The 16,502-nt window shown below is 41.5% G+C and overlaps 1 protein-coding gene across 2 annotated transcripts in view; it reads left to right on the top strand.

The window, feature by feature from the left end:
- The first annotated feature begins 6,258 nt into the window (after positions 1-6,258).
- Positions 6,259-16,502, top strand: part of LOC139170999 (syntaxin-binding protein 1) — a 49,052-nt gene continuing 38,808 nt past the window's right edge. The window contains exon 1 of one of the 2 annotated variants that reach the window (XM_070758716.1): positions 6,259-6,608. In XM_070758716.1, coding sequence (XP_070614817.1) covers positions 6,572-6,608 — 37 coding nt within the window. In that variant the 5' untranslated portion in view covers positions 6,259-6,571. The remainder of the gene's footprint in view (positions 6,609-16,502) is intronic. The other variant, XM_070758717.1, reaches the window with a different exon arrangement.

Below are 16,502 nucleotides of genomic sequence, written 5' to 3' on the forward strand. Positions count from 1 at the left end.
AATGACGAACTACAGGAAACATTTGCACCACTGTCTGAAGAGAAACAACCAAGCTCAGATTGCAGCACCAAGGACCCCTTATCTATTTTCCCCCACCTCCTCCTCCTTTGTAGCACTGATGCTGTTACCTAGTTGGGTCACAAAATGTCTGAAGGAAAACAACCCAATTCAGGGAGCACCAAGGAGCTAGCCATTTGCTAAACAGATAATTCTGCAATAGGGTCGAATGTTTATCAAAACGTAAGTTCCAAAGGTTGCTGCTTAAGGAGACTATCCATACCAGACTTTCAACTTATCAACTACTCTGAAGGTTTATCTACTATCATGCCGATAAGGTCCCACAGAGTTGGCCTTCTCTGGGTCCCGTCGACTAAACAACGTCGTCTGGCCGGCCCCAGGGGAAGAGCCTTCTCTGTGGCGGCCCCGGCCCTTTGGAATCAACTCCCCCCAGAGATCAGAACTGCCCCCATCCTCCTTGTCTTTCGTAAATTGCTTAAGACCCGCCTATATCGCCAGGCATGGGGGAATTGAGACATCTCCCCCAGGCTTATATAGTTTTATGTATGGTATGCTTCTGTTGTATGGTTTTTAAATGTCGGGTTTTTAGATACTTCCTTTTAAATATTAGATTTGTTACATTGCACATTGTTATTATTATTGTTGTGAGCCACCCCGAGTTGGCGGAGAGGGACGGCATACAAATCTAATAAATTATTATTATTATTATTATTATTATTATTATTATTATTATTATTATGATGATGTCAGTACAACACAGCAAACGAGATCACTATGCTGGATGTCGTATTTCATCACCAGTCGGGCGCTCCCCAAGCACCTAGGACTGCGTGATGTAGCAGCGAATTATGTTTGCCGATCCCAGTAAAGCGCCCGTTTGCAATTGACAGATGGAGATTTTGTCAATTCCGATGGTTTTCAAATGTCCGCTGAGATCCTTTGGCACTGCGCCCAGTGTGCCAAGTACCACTGGGACCACTTTCACTGGCTTATGCCAGAGTCGTTGCAGCTCGATTTTTAGATCTTCGTATTTCACTAATTTCTCTAGTTGCTTCTCCTCAATTCTGCTGTCCCCTGGGATTGTGATGTCGATGATCCATACTTTCTTTTTCTCCACGATCACAATGTCTGGTGTGTTATGCTTCAGAATTTGGTCAGTCGGAAGTCGAAAGTCCCACAGTAGTTTTGCTTGCTTATTACAGTATTATTGATTATTGATTATTGATTATTGATTATTATTATTATTATTATTATTATTATTATTATTATTATTATACTTTGTTCCCCAAGGACTAGGTGGAACCTTCCTTGTTCCACAGACAAACGATCCTTGAATTGATGGTTGAGTTCTACTTCAATTTCAATGGGTTTTTTTTTCTTTTGAAGACATTTCGGAATAGGTTGTTGTAGTCCGTTAAGGATAGCTTGCAAGGCAATATGAAAATCAGAGACGTCTCTGGAAAGAGAACCATATCTCTTCCACGTAAGGAGGGTGTGAGTTAACTTTCCCCTAGACTGGTGCTTTCTGGGGGAAGAAAAAAAAATAACTACAGGGAGTTGCTTGTCTTTAGCAACAGACATATCAAAAGTCATATGATGCACCGCCCAAAACAAATCCAAAACAGAACCAAAGCAAGGGAACTTCTGTGGTTGCTACAAGAGATTTGCTGAATTTACCACCACCGCCCCCTCCTTTCCAGTGAAAAATCCTTGTGGAAGATTTGGTTTTTGGGGTGGGGGGCTTTCCATGGGTGCAAATAGCTAGTTCTGCTTTTTTAAAAAATAATTGAGGGGTTGATTTAGGTCCTCTGGTCCAACTGTACCTGCGCAAATCAGGAAATTCCTTCTTCTTTTAAGGTTGGATCTCTCTCTCTCTCTTTCTTTCTTTCTCTCTCTCTCTCTCTACTCCCTGCCTCCCATCCCTTGCTTCTTGTTCTGCCTTCTGTGCTTTGAGAATAAGTTAATACCTTCTATGACAGCCCCTCAAGTACTGGGAGACAGCTATCACATCACCCTTAATTTAATCTCTTCTCCCTTTTCTCCTTACATTCTTCTGTTCCATTCCCTTCTCTCCTTCTTTTCTTCCTCTCCTCCCTTCCTTATCTTCCTCCCTTCTTCTCTTCTCCCTTATCACCTTCTCTTCTTCCTCTCTTCTCTCTTTCTTCTCTCTCTCCCTTCCTCTCTGCACTTCTCTCTTCTCTCCTATTGTCTTCTCCCTTCCTTCTCTCCGTCCCCTTTCTTTCTTCTCTTCTCCCTCTCCTCCCTCTCTTCTCATCTCCCTTCTCCCCTTCGTCTCTACCCTTCTCCCAATCTTCCTTCTCTTCTCCCTCTCCTCCCCCTTCCTTATCTCCCTCCCTTCTTTCCTTCTCCCTTATCTCCTTCTCTTCTTCCTCTCTCCTCTCTTCTCCCTTTCTTATCTCCCTCCCTTCTTCTCTGCACTTCTCTTTCCTCTCTCCTCCTCCCTCTCTTCTCTCCTCCTCCCTTCCTTCTCTCTGTCCCTTTTCTTTTCTTCTCTTCTCTCCTCTTCTCTCTTCTTGTCTCCCTTCCTTCTCTCCTGACCCTCATCTCTTCCCTTCTCTTCTCCCACACTTCCTTCTCTCTTTCTCTTTTCCCTCTCTTCTCCTCTCTCCTTTTCTCCCTTCCTTATCTCCCTCCCTTCTTCTCTGCACTTCTCTTCTCTTCCTTCTTCTCTTCTCCCTCTCTTCTCTCCTCTTCTCCTTCCCTTCCCTCTTCTCTTCTCCCTCTCTTCCTTCTCTTCTCCCTTCCTTCTCTCCTTCTCCTTCTCCCTTCAGCTACACATGGCTAGTTCCACAAACTTACCTTATTTTTAAATTGATTTCCCATCTAATCTGATGTCTCCAGGTATTTTAGAGAGGCTACAGATCCTCCACTCTATGCCAGCCTGCCTTGCAACTGGGTGTTTTTTTCTGCAGACATTGCCTAAGAAGAAGACCAAGCATAGGGCTTTCCAAATACTTGCACACGAAGGGTTTCCGTTGGATATTTTCACAGATGTTTCCGTTCGCAGCCCCGGACTGTTTACATTTCCTGACTTCCTTCCCTGCAGCTTTTGCTTTTTTGATTTTACAGGGGAAAAATTGGGAGAATTGGCTAGTCACCCTTTCTCTTTTCCACCACCGTCCAAGCCTTTCCACCACTCAGCACTATAAATTTGGGGCTCCATTGTGGGTCTACTACTGCTTTGTTTGGACCTCAAGAAGACCAGAGAAAAACTCAAAAACGAAGGGAAAGAAATTGATTAGTTAATATACTATCAAATACAAAGTAGATATAAAAAAAGACTGAGTAGAATCTGGAATTAGTAAAAAAAAAATTAATATAATAGACAAAATTTTATTAGGACCAGAAAGGAAATTTATTACTAAGCGGTAAAGCTTTTTGTTAAATTATGAAAACTTAGAAGAAGTGGTAAGGAAAACATGATTGCCTGGATGGCCAACTTTGGCTGCACTACTCAACTAGAACAGTGGTTCTCAACCTTTCTAAGGCCACGACCCCTTAATACAGTTCCTCGTGTTGTGGTGACCCCCAACCATAAGTCTAGCACCAATTCTCACAACAGAGCTTTGAGCTGATTGGCAGGACGGTCAGAGCGATGCCCCCAATGTAAATGCCTGATTGATCGGATTGTAAAAATATGTTCCAAGATGCCAGAATAGAAGTTTTAGTTCCTAGTACCAAGAGAAATCTGTCTTTTCCCAGGGTCTCAGGCGACCCCCATGAAATGGTCATTCAACCCCCAAAGGGGTCCTAATCCCCAGGTTGAGAACCACTGAACTAGAAGAATGGGAAAAGATCTGGAAAGTCAATTACAAATTAACAATATCGGTTCCATACAGAGAGAATCAATATAAGATGTTTTACTGGTGGCACTATGCCCCGGCAAGGCTAGCAAAAATTTACCCAAACCTGAAAAGCGATTGTTGGAAATGTAAGTCAATGCATTGTATAAATTTGGGGCTCAATTGTGGGTCTACTTTGTTTGGACCTCATAGATCTCATAGACAACCTCACAGACGATCCTCGCTCTATCAAGGACCTTTTTTTACTCTTCTTGAACAATCTAAGTGCCAGAGCTCAGTGTAACAGCATTGCCCCAAAGGCTGTCAAGCAGATGCAGAAATTAGTGATAAATTACAGTTTGCCACACTATATATAAGAGGCCTGATGTTTATGGGAACTTAAGAGGGGTGATTTTCATGAAGGAACAGCTGCAAAGCATTCTTTCGAATGGTTCAAGGCCATCCTATGCCCACCCACCTGGGCAGAAGCGGAAGGAGGACTGGCCACGCTGGCACAATCGGAGTGGGCAACGTGACAAGTTTGTCTGTAGGGGGAAAGGGATGCTAACTTTCAACTGGGTGGGAAACTCAGCTTCGGGTTTCCCAGTGTAGGTGCCAGGATGGCTCCGGCAATAAATTGGAACTTTGAGGAGCACTTTGACTTAGTTTGGATGCTACCTGGAATCTTGACAAAGGCGGTTAACCTAACCTTGCGAAGCTTCTTCTCCGATAATATTTGACTGCAAACTAGGGTATACAAAACCTTTCCTAGACCAATTCTCGAATATAGCTCATCTGCCTGGAATCCACACTGTATATCGGACTTTAACACAACTGAGCGGGTCCAGAGGTATTTCATGAGAAGAGTATTCCACTCCTCTGATTCAGAGGATTCCACTCCTCTGACCTTGCAGATCACCTAGTCCAACCCCCTGCATAGCATAGCATAAAGTGGAATAATAGAAGAGACTAGAATAGAATAATATTGGAATGAAGATAGAATAGAACAGAACAGTATAGTAGAATAATATTGGAATGAAGAATAGAAGAGAATGTGGAATGGAAGAATAGCATAGCATAGCAAGTGGAATAATAAAATAGAATACAATAGAATAGAGAATAGAATAATATTGGAAGGAAGAATAGAATAGAACAGAGCAGTATAGTAAAGAATAGAATAGAATAGTATAGAATAGAACAGAATAATATTGGAATGAAGATAGAATAGAACAGAACAGTATAGTAGAATAATATTGGAATGAAGAATAGAATAGAATGTGGAATGGAAGAAAAGCATAGCATAGCAAGTGGAATAACAGAATAGAATAGAGAATAGAATAGAATAATATTGGAAGGAAGAATAGAATAGAACAGAACAGTATAGTATAGTATAGAATAGTATAGAATAGAACAGAATGTAATATTGGAATGAAGAATAGAATTGAATCGAATTGAATAGAATATGGAATGGAAGAATAGCATAGCATAGCAAGTGGAATAATAGAATAGAGAAGAAAAGAGAAGAATACTGGAATGAAGAATAGAATAAGAATAGGATAGAATAGAACAGAACAGAACAGAATAGAATAATAATGCAAGGAAAAGAATAGAACTGAACAGTATAGTATAGAATAGAATAGAATAATTTGGGAATGAAGAATAGAATAGAACAGAACAGAATAATATTGGAAGGAAGAAAAGAATAGAACAGAACAGTATAGTACAGAACAGAATAATTTGGAATGAAGAATAGAATAGAATAGAATAGAATAGAATGTGGAATGGAAGACTGGCATAGCTTAGCATAGAAAGTGGAATAATATTATAGAATAGGAATAGGATAGAAACTGGAAGGGACCTTGGAGATCTTCTAGTCCAGCCGCCTGCTCAAGCAGAACTTATACCAGAGGGAGGGAGGGAGGGAGGGGGGAGGGTAGGAGGGAGAGTGCTACTCCATCCATAGGATAAAGCATGAACACCTAACCTCAACTTTCGACTTTTCCATAATACTACAAACCAGTAATATAACAAACACGTAGTAAGTCCCTTTTTGCCCCTCACTTTGAATAGTTACTAAACGGGCTGTCATAAGTCGGAGACCCACCCACCCCTGTCTTGCAGCTTGTGGAGGGGAGGTTTATGTGCCTGGCCCAACCCCATGCCACGGTAGCTCACTCAGCAAACCAGGGCCTTAAAGGGGAAGTCGGGGTTGGCCCCCTCCCTCCCTCCCCACCTTGCATCTCTCACCCCCCCCCCCGCCCTTCCCCAGCCGCGCGGGCCCATCCGCAGCGGATGCTGCGCTCAGGCGCGCTCCGATTGGCCCTCCAGGCCGTGACGCGCGCGGAGGCACCACCGATTTTTTCCTCTGCATCAGCATCACAATCCGGCCACGCCCTGCCTGGACCGCCTTCCCATCTCTGCCCTCGGTGGGGAGGAAGGGAGGGAGGGTGCGGGAGGAGAGAAGAGGGGAGGGCGAAGCAGCAGTCAGCTGAGCCAGCTGCCCGTCTGGTGCGCGAAGGATTTTCTACCCTTCCTCCTCCTCCTCCTCTTCTCCGCGTTCTCCTTTCCAGCCAAGCCGGAGGGGAAGAGAGAAGAAAGAAAAGGAAGGAAGGAGAGAGAGAGAGAGAAAGGAGAGAAAGAGAGGAGGGGGGAAGAGAGAGAGAAAAAGGAGAGGTTCCCTTCTCTCTCCGCAAACCCCACCAACCCAAAATAGAGAAGAGCCATCAGCATCGCCACCGCCAGAAAGCGTCATGGCACCCGCTGGCTTGAAAGCCGTGGTGGGAGAAAGTAAGAAAATCCGGGGTTTTTTTTTTTTAAGTATCCTTTGGTTTGGCCTTGATTTTATTTCATTTTAAACCCAACCCCCCCTTTCCGTCTCTCTTCGGATTGCGCGAACCGGTGGAAGGGGATGCGTGGGAACCCGTTTCTCCTTTTGGGAAGATGGAGGAGATGGAGAGGAGGGGTAGAGGGGGGAAGCGATTTCAGATCGCTGGGGATTTGTGGCAGCGATCTGGGGATTTCAAAGACCTGGCGGTGGGGGTGGGGGTGGGAATGGGTGAGGGTTTGCTACTCGCCCTCCTTCCCCGCCGAGTGAGCTGATCCAAAGGGTTTTTGAAGCCTTTTGGTTTGGTTTCTTCCTGAGGTCCTTGATATCTATCTATCTATCTATCTATCTATCTATCTATCTATCTATCTATCTATCTATCTATCTATCTATCTATCTTTCTATCTATCTTTCTATCTCTTCTTTCTCTCTCCTCCCTCCCTCTCCCCCTCCCTCCCTTCCTCTTTATCCCTCCTTCTCTTCCTTCCTTCTGTCCTCCCTATCTATCTATCTATCTATCTATCTATCATCTAATTATCTCTACCTACCTACCTACCTATCTCCATCATCTATTTATACATTATGTATGTATTTATTTCTATCTCATCTTTCTCTCTCCTGTCTCCTTCCTTCCTTCATTCTTCCTTTCCTTCCTTCCTTCCCTCCTTCCTTCCTCTCTCTCCCCTCTTCCATCCTCTTTATCCCTCCCTCTCCTTCCTTCTTTCCCCTGTCCTCCCTATCTATCCATCCATCCATCAATATAAATAATATAAATAATATAAATAATATAAATAATATAAATAATATAAATAATATAAATAATATAAATAATATAAATAATATAAATAATATAAATAATATAAATAATATAAATAATATAAATAATATAAATAATATAAATAATATAAATAATGTAATTTAATAAGGGCAAGTAGATTTGCAAGGCAGTTTTCCGCTGGGGAGAAAGATGGAAAGAGAAAGCGTAGGAGGGAGGCTGGGTGGGAGGAAAAAGGTTGCTCAGGAGAGTGGGTGGGCTTGGGTGGGCGAATATTGCTCAGGAGAGAGAGGGTGGGAGGAAGAGGGAGGGCTGGGCTTGTAGCCATTGACAGTGCAAAAAAAAATGAAAAAAAAAGGTGGAGAGAGGAAGAGGGAGAGGGATAGCAGAGTCCAGCTAAGCTAGGCTTTTTCCTGTGAAGCTGAATCCTGCTGCTCTTTCTAAAAAATGTGATTTAATTTTTCCTGCAATGGGGGAAAGAGATGATGGGTTAATATATTTGGCTTTTCTCTCCCCCTACCTTGTCTTCCCTGTTCTTTTTAAAAGAGGGGAGCAGACAAGTTGAGTAGAATGATCCATGGCTTAGGCTGGGTGCATTTTAAAACGCCGTGTAGATTTATCCTTCAGGGAGGCATATATAACAAGGGTGAGACATTTTCTAACGGTGCAGCCCCAAATTTCTCAGGCTTAGGAGAACGAGAGAGGCATCGCTGGAGGCTGAAATAGTTTGCCAAATGAGGCACGGTGGGCAAGATCCATCTGGCTGATGAGGGGGTTTTTTGGTGTTGTTTTTTATTTTAAAAGATGCTTGGATTTCTTTCTGTATTTCTCTCTGGGCCTGTCACATTTTCAGTCCACAGTACAACAAGGAAGTAAATAAAAATCTGGTAAAATTGATTGGAAGTGCACTAGAGTGCTTTCTGTCCCCTGTCCTATTGCTCTCCTATATCTCCTATACCTTTCATCTATTCCTATATCTCTTCTTCTATTCTTTCATTGATATGTTCTATTACTATATCTTCTTTTCTATTCTTTCATAGATATATTTTACTATGAGTATCTCCTCTATAACCTTCATCATGTATTTTACTATGTGTGTGTATATATATATATATACCCACTAAAACCCTCATTGTGTATTGGACAAAATAAATAAATAAACCCTGCCAAACAATTTGGCGGTTTAAGGAAGGAAGAGGTAGCAAGGATGCAAAATTATTTCCTGTCTTTTTCTCCTGTCTATTCCAGCATATGTATGGATTTATGTATGTATGTATGTATGTATGTATGTATGTATGTATGTATGTATGTATGTATGTTTGCAGAGTCTGGATGTGCCCCCTCCTCCTTCATTTTGCCCTCCACCCACCCCCCATTAAAAAAAATCCCCTGCATAAGGTGGCTCTCAATTTTTTTAAAAAAAGAAAGAAAACAAGGGGGCCTTTTGCACATGGTCTGTAAATGTTGTTTATTGCTCCCATTTAATTCTGGGATTTTGGTCACTGCATTGGAAGGATGGTGCGGGAAATCCCATTTCCCACTGTAAAGTCAGAATGCTGACATGTTTTTTTTTTTTTTAAACATAAATAAATAGCAACAGCACTAGCCAAAAAAATTGTGTGTTTTGCATTTGGGTCCAATATCGTTCTGAGGTTATGCAGAGGTACCAACCTTTTAAATGGGATGTTCTAGTTTGGGTTGCTTAAAACCCCCGGGAACTGTCTTCAGCAATTACTGCTAAGCTATTCTTTTATCTTAAGAGGATTGACCAGGATACATCCTGCATAACTGCCTTGTACGATGTGATGTGTCTGTATTCGTGCATCTGCCGGAGTTGACCCTCTCTAGCAGATTAGGAGGAGCCAAATCCTGTAGGGGAGATCATTGGCTTCTCCTTCCACCCAGAAGCGTCTCCTGTTGTGTTGTCAGCTGAGTTTCATGCTGCAGTCGGAGCAGGTTGAGCTCGAACTGGGATGCAGTGGAGAGGCTTAGCAGAGATTTGGAGGTGGGACCTGGGGGGTGGGGGTTTGGGGATGGCTGTCTAGAATAGAAAACATCCTGGTGGATTCGTAGCTTCATTCCTGCCACCGCGTCATAATTTTGGAGTCTTACTCAGCGTCTTTGTCATTCTTAGGTGGTTTTTGTATGTTTTTGAAGATCTAAGCAGAGCATATAAGAGCATAGAATAGAAGAGCATAGAATAGAATAGGGGATAGAATAGAATAGAATAAGGAATAAAATAAGGGATAGAATAGAATAAGAGAAAGAATAGAATAGAATAGAATAAGGGAAAGGATAGAATAAGGAATAGGATAGGATAGGATAAAATAAGAATTTAGAATAGAATAGAATAGGAATAGACAATAGAATAGAATTCTTTATTGGCCAAGTGTGATTGGACACACAAGGAATTTGTCTTTGGTGCAGATGCTCTCAGTGTGCATAAAAGAAAAGATACATTTGTCAAGAATCTTGAGGCACAACACTTAATGATTTTCATAGGGTACAAATAAGCAATCAGGAAACAATATTAATGTCTGATGTCTAATATCTTAAGGATACAAGCAACAAGTTACAGGAGATGTAATAAGTGGGAGGAGATGGGTGATAGGAATGATGAGAAAAAACTAGTAGAAATAGTAGTGTAGACTTAGTAAATAGTTTGGCAGTGTTGAGAGAATTATTTGTTTACCAGAGTGATGGCGTTCAGGAAAAATCTGTTCTTGTGTCTAGTTGTCTTGGTGTGCAGTGCTCTATAACGACGTTTTGAGGGTAGGAGTTGAAACAATTTGTGTCCTGGGTGTGATGGGTCAATAAATATTTTCACAGCCATCTTTTTGACTCGTGCAGTATACAGGTCCTCAATAGAAGGCAGGTTGGCAGCAATTGTTTTTTTTCTGCAGTTCTGATTCTCCTCTGAAGTCTGTGGGTTGTAGAACCGAACCAGACTGTTATAGAGGTGCAGATGACACTCAATAATTCTTCTGTAGAACTGAATCAGCAGCTCCTTGGGCAGTTTGAGCTTCCTGAGTTGGCGCAGAAAGAACATCCTTATGAACAATCAGATCGCCAGTCACCCAGACAGATCTCCCTCCCACATTCTGCTGCAGGAGCTGTGTATGGTGGAGTTGGAATAATAATAATAATAATAATAATAATAATAATAATAATAATAATAATAATAATAATATGATCACAACAGCAGCAGCAACAATAAAAATGTGGAATTGCTTGGGAGTTTGCATTGATCACCACCTTACTGAAAAGAGACTTCTGTAAATGAGGGAAGAAATAAAATTCTATGGGGTCCTTGATTCTCTCTGAGCTGATATCTTTCTTGCAGATGTTTCATTATCCCCCCAAGTAACATCAATACTAGTCCTGATGATAAGCTAGGCACTGAGGAATGGCACTAATGTTGTTACCTAGTTGGATAATGAAATGTCTGCAAGAAAACAAGCAGGATCAGAGTGCCCCAAAGAACTCACAGTCCCCCACCTCCTCTCAGCATCAATGATGATGCTACCTAGTTGGGTAATAAAACAGCTGCAAGAAAACAGCCAAGCTCAGACAGCATCAAGAATGCCACAGACCTCTCCTCCTCCTCCTCTTGACAAACCCACTCCCATCTAATACCAGTGATGCTATCTAGTTGGGTAATGAAACATCTTCAAGAAGACAACCAAGCTTAGAGAGCAACAAGATACCCATATTCTTCTTCCTTTTCCTTCTCCTTCTATTTCTCCTCCTCCTCCCCCTCCTCCTCTTTGCAAACACCTCTCTGATCTAGCACTGATGATGTTTCCCAGCTCAGTAAGGCAACGCTGCAAGGATCAGATCAAAACATGATCCAATCTAGCATGGTTCTGAGAAAGCGTTTGACCGGTTCAGTGGCTGCAAGTTTTAATCAGATCTTTTTCTCAGCAGAATGTAGGATGGGAATTTGTTTAAAGAGACAGTGTAAGATGCATAGATGTAAACTCTGCTTTCCCCCCCAGACATTAGCTAAAGATTGTTTCTTAGCAGTTGTCCTGGAGCATCTTCTCTCCCCCCACCCAATTTACTTGTTTATCACAGCAAAGAGTTACCCCGAATGAATCTTAGGAGGCTGTTTATATACCTCCCAAAAATGTTGCACCCTGTAGATGATAAATCTTGTGTTGAACTTGGAGGCAAATGCTTCTTTTAAAAATGTAGGTAATCCTTGACTTAGAACAGTTGATTTAGTGACAGTTCAGCACAGTCACTAAAAAGGACAAGATCATTTTTCACACTTATGACTGCAGAGGGATGGAAAGGTGAAAGCCACCAGATTGAGAACCAGATACGAAAAGAATTACAAAGCAATTCTCAGCAAGTTTCTGAGTCTTTGGCAGATTTTTCAGGATAGCCCAGAAGCGGATAGCATTGAGTTTTCTGGCTGTAATTTGGAAAAAAATAACATAAATAAAGCATAGGATTTTTGCAGTATCCATTAAAGGATATTATATTGTGTCTTTTTATGGAGGGACAAGTATGTGTTGTTTCTGTTTTTGCCTTTTGCAAGTCCTAGGTGTTGCATACCTGGCTGCAAAACCCACTCTTGTGCGTTTGCTCCGGTTTGGCTACAGATGTGACCTCTGCTGGGATTCCCGGTCCCATCATCCCCAGCAAGCATGGATTCTGTAGTCCAGCACAAGGCGGAAGGGTGTCTCTTTGATTCATGGTGTTCTTATTGGCCAAGGTGTGGGTCAGATTCAGTGACCAACTAATTGCCACCTGTTCCCATTGCAAATATTGGAGAGTTGTGACCCCATCGAGGTGGCTCTCCTTCCTTCTTTGAACTCCACGCTGAATTTTGAACCTGGCAAATAATCAATTGAAAATTAAATTGTGGAGTTTTCCCCACTTTCTCTAATGTTTGAGCTTGGTGCCCAAGGAATATGTATTGAAAATAAGGTGTTTTTTTAAAAAAGGATAGCTCCTTCAATGTCTGCAAATTTTAAAAAAATTGAATTAGCACATGATGTCGTTTGGCGGGCCCCAAGGGAAGAGCCTTCTCTCTGGCGGCCCCAGCCCTCTGGAATCAACTCCCCCCAGAGATTAGAACGGCCCCCACCCTCCTTGTCTTTCGCAAGTTACTCAAGACCCACCTATATCGCCAGGCATGGGGGAATTAAGACATCTCCCCCAGGCTTTCTTATATTTTATGTTTGGTATGTATGTGTTGTATGGTTTTTAAATTGTTGGGGGGGTTTTAATGTAATTTTATTATTAGATTTGTTCCATTGTTATACTGTTTTTTATTGTTGTTGTGAGCCGCCCCGAGTCTTCGGAGAGGGGTGGCATACAAATCTAATAAATTGAATTGAATTGAATTGATGTAAAGCACTCCTTTTTTTGCAGGTTATCATATATATTTAGGTAGTTGATGTGGTCTCCCATCTCCCATCTAAGACTCGTAGGCAAAACAAGTTGGTTTCTCAGCACATATCATAGAATCATAGAGCGGGAAAGGACCTTAGAGGTTTTCTAGTCCAACCCCCCACTTAAGCAGGAGACTGTGTATCGTTTCAGACACTGAAATGTCACTTCTCTGAAGTCCCAGAATACAAAATATTGCCCAATGGGCAAACCGGAAGTTTGGAAAAACGAACTTCCTATTTATCCGTTGTGCTGTTTTTCTCCCTTGGGGGCTCCAGAAAGTTTCCCTGAAGGCTCTGGAATGCGAAAAACAGCACAACAGGCAAACCGGAAGTCCATTTTTCTGAACGTCCGGTTTGCCCATTTGGTCATTTTTTCACCATCCCAGGCTTCAGTGAGGCCTGTCCAAATTGTACCACCAAGAGGAAGATAAATCATGAATGAAAATGTATGGAATAATATTCAGCCTCTGCTCCCTACTAGATATACTATGAAATAGAATTTATACAAAAAGAAATTATAATTTGATAATATTAAATATAAGTAAATGTGGATTTATTATTGGATAAGGATTTTTAGTTGTTAGGAAAATAAATAAGGATGAGAAGGAGGCACTGCTCAAAAAAGTAAAGGGAACACTCAAAGAACACATCCTAGATCCGAATGAATGAAATATTCTCATTGAATACTTTGTTCTGTACAAAGTTGAATGTGCTGACAATCTTTGAAATTGATTGTCAATCAATGTCGCTTCCTAAGTGGACAGTTTGATTTCAGAGAATTTTGATTTACTTGGAGTAGTCTTGTGTTGTTTAAGTGAGCAGTATATTATTAAGCACACGAGGGAACATCAGCGGTAAATTTATTTAGAAGACGATTGGTTTATCTGGATGACGAAATTAGAAAAGGAGGTAACAAGGGATAAGCAATAATATATACCAACAGCTATAATAGAAACATAGAAGACTGATGGCAGAAAAAGGTCTCATGATCTACCATATCTGCTGGAAGTTTGTTCCAAGGATCTACTACTCTTTCAGTCAAATAATATTTTCTCATGTTGCTTTTGATCTTTCCCCCAACTAACTTCAGATTGTGTCCCCTTGTTCTTGTGTTCACTTTCCTATTAAATTTAACCCTTTTTAACATATTTAAATGTTTCAATAATGTCCCACCTTTTCCTTCTGTCCTCCAGACTGTACAGATTGAGTTCATTAAGTCTTTCCTGATACGTTTTATGCTTAAGACCTTCCACCATTCTTGTAGCCCGTCTTTGGACCTGTTCGATTTTGTCAATATCTTTTTGTAGGTGAGGTCTCCAGAACTGAACACAGTATTTCAAATGTGGCCTCACTAGCACTATATATAGCGGGATCATAATTTCCCTCTTCCTGCTTGTTATACCTCTAGCTATGCAGCCAAGCATCCTACTTGCTTTCCCTACCGCCTGACTGCACTGTTCACCCATCATAGAATGGATATATAGATTTTTTTAAAAATTAAAATTTACTTAAGACTATATATGTTTAAGCTGTATTGAAGATATACTGCATGATGTTGTAAGCATGTTTTTATTGTGGAGAATTTTTTTTAAAAAAAAATTGAAAAAAAAATGTCAAATTCCCTATGTTGCACAAGTCAAACTGCTGCCATCTGTGGCATTTTGCATGTGGGGAAGTGAGATTGGTCAAGCCGTGCTGTCCATCAGGACTACAAAAGCTGTTTACATTGGGGAAGCATTTTCTGAATTTTTGTCGAGATGGTCCCCTCTTCTGAATTCCAGGAACGCGGGCCCCTGTGAACCACCTCAAACTCCCCTTTTCTCCCCTCTGTTTATTCTAAAATTGGCCCTTGTTAAATCAAAGGGCAAAAAATAAAAAATAAAAAGGATACAGCAGTTTTGCTGCAATGCAGCTGAGAGAGGCTGATGTTTTGGCCAGATTTGGCTAGTCCAACCAAACCGTTGTTTAAGCAGAAGACCCTATAACACAAGTCAACACACACACACACACACACACAAAATCATCAGCAAAGATAATATGTCTGTTTTATGGAGTTTGATGTACCGGTTCCAAAAATATGCTTAGTTTTGCTGTATCGCGTAAAGTTTCTGATATAGAAGTATTTTTGTTCTTACGTTATTTCTACATTTTCAATGTATGTGGTAATTACTGTTTTCTTAATGTCGCCAGTATATTTCCTACACCTTATAATAATTGTTGCTGCTCCATGGAAACTACGCCTTCTACAGAAAAAAACGATATACATTTTTGAAACCAGAACAAAAAAAATACAGAAACCAGAACCCCCCCCAAAAGTACAGAAACCAGAACAAACCAGAACAAAAAAAGTACAGAAAAGTACAAAGTGAACTGGGATGATTACAAAAAATATTTTTGTAGACCTGTGTAAATAGTCTGTGCACTGCATACCGCACACCAAAACAACTAGACACAAGGACAGGTTTTTTTTTCCTCGAATGCCATCACTCTGCTAAACAAATAATTTCCTCACCACTATCAAACTATTCACTAGAGCTGCATTACTATGACTACTACTAGTACTACTACTACTATTATTATTATTATTATTATTATTATTATTATTATTATTATTAATTAGATTTGTATGCCGCCCCTCTCCGAGGACTCGGAGTGGCTCACAACAAGAACAATACAAATCCAACATTTAAAACAATTTAAAACCCTTAATATAAAAACAACCATACATCTCATACAGACCATATATAAAGCGGAACCGGCCCAGGGGAATCAATTTCCCCCATGCCTGATGACAGAGGTGAGTTTTGAGGAGTTTGCGGAAGGTAAGGAGGGTGGGGGCAGTCCTGATCTCAGGGGGGAGTTGATTCCAGAGGGTCGGGGCCGCCACAGAGAAGGCTCTTCCCCTGGGTCCCACCAGACTACACTGTTTCGTCGACGGGATCCGGAGAAGGCCAACTCTGTGGGACCTGACCGGTCGCTGGGGTTCGTGCGGCAGAAGGCGGTCCCGGAGATATTAGAAGACTATTAGTCTTCTCATCGTTCCTATCACCCATTTCCTCCCACTTATGACTCCATGTGCGCGGCTTGAAAACACAGCAATCAAAATCTTGCATTAGGACTCTGTCGTGCGTGAGATTTTGCTGGTTTTCGTTGGGTTTTTTGCTTCTGCGCAGGTGTGGAAGCAAAGAAATCGCCCAAAATAGGTGAAATCTCACGTGCAAGAACTTCCGAGCATGAGATTTTGCCCACTGCAATGAGCCAGATCTCATGCTGGCGGGCACGTACATGCCCACAACACCCTGGGAGAGCATACCCATAGCGGATAGATAAGTGGAGCCCCCGCCTGGTCTTAATCTGAAGTGCAGCAACTCTTCCTTTTAACCAAGGAACAATAAACTGGCAATGTAGGGCTGAGTGTCGTGTGTAGTAGGCCTTGCTCTCTGGAATCTCTAGTATTCGTTTTTCCAAGCTGTGAAGACACAAACTGAAAGTTCACGATGTGTTGTCACATCAGGAAACGCCTGCTGTATCTTCTTCCTCTTTCTGTTTCTGCGTGCCAAGAAACAGAGTCTTTTTTTTTTTTTTAAAAAAACCACAACAACAACATTTCCCCATGTTGTCAACCAAAAAAGAAATTAAACATTTAACAGTGCAATGATACGGACCTTCTAATTGGG

Source organism: Erythrolamprus reginae, chromosome 8 (assembly GCF_031021105.1).
Source record: "Erythrolamprus reginae isolate rEryReg1 chromosome 8, rEryReg1.hap1, whole genome shotgun sequence".
In the NCBI taxonomy this organism is placed as follows: Eukaryota; Metazoa; Chordata; class Lepidosauria; order Squamata; family Dipsadidae; genus Erythrolamprus; species Erythrolamprus reginae.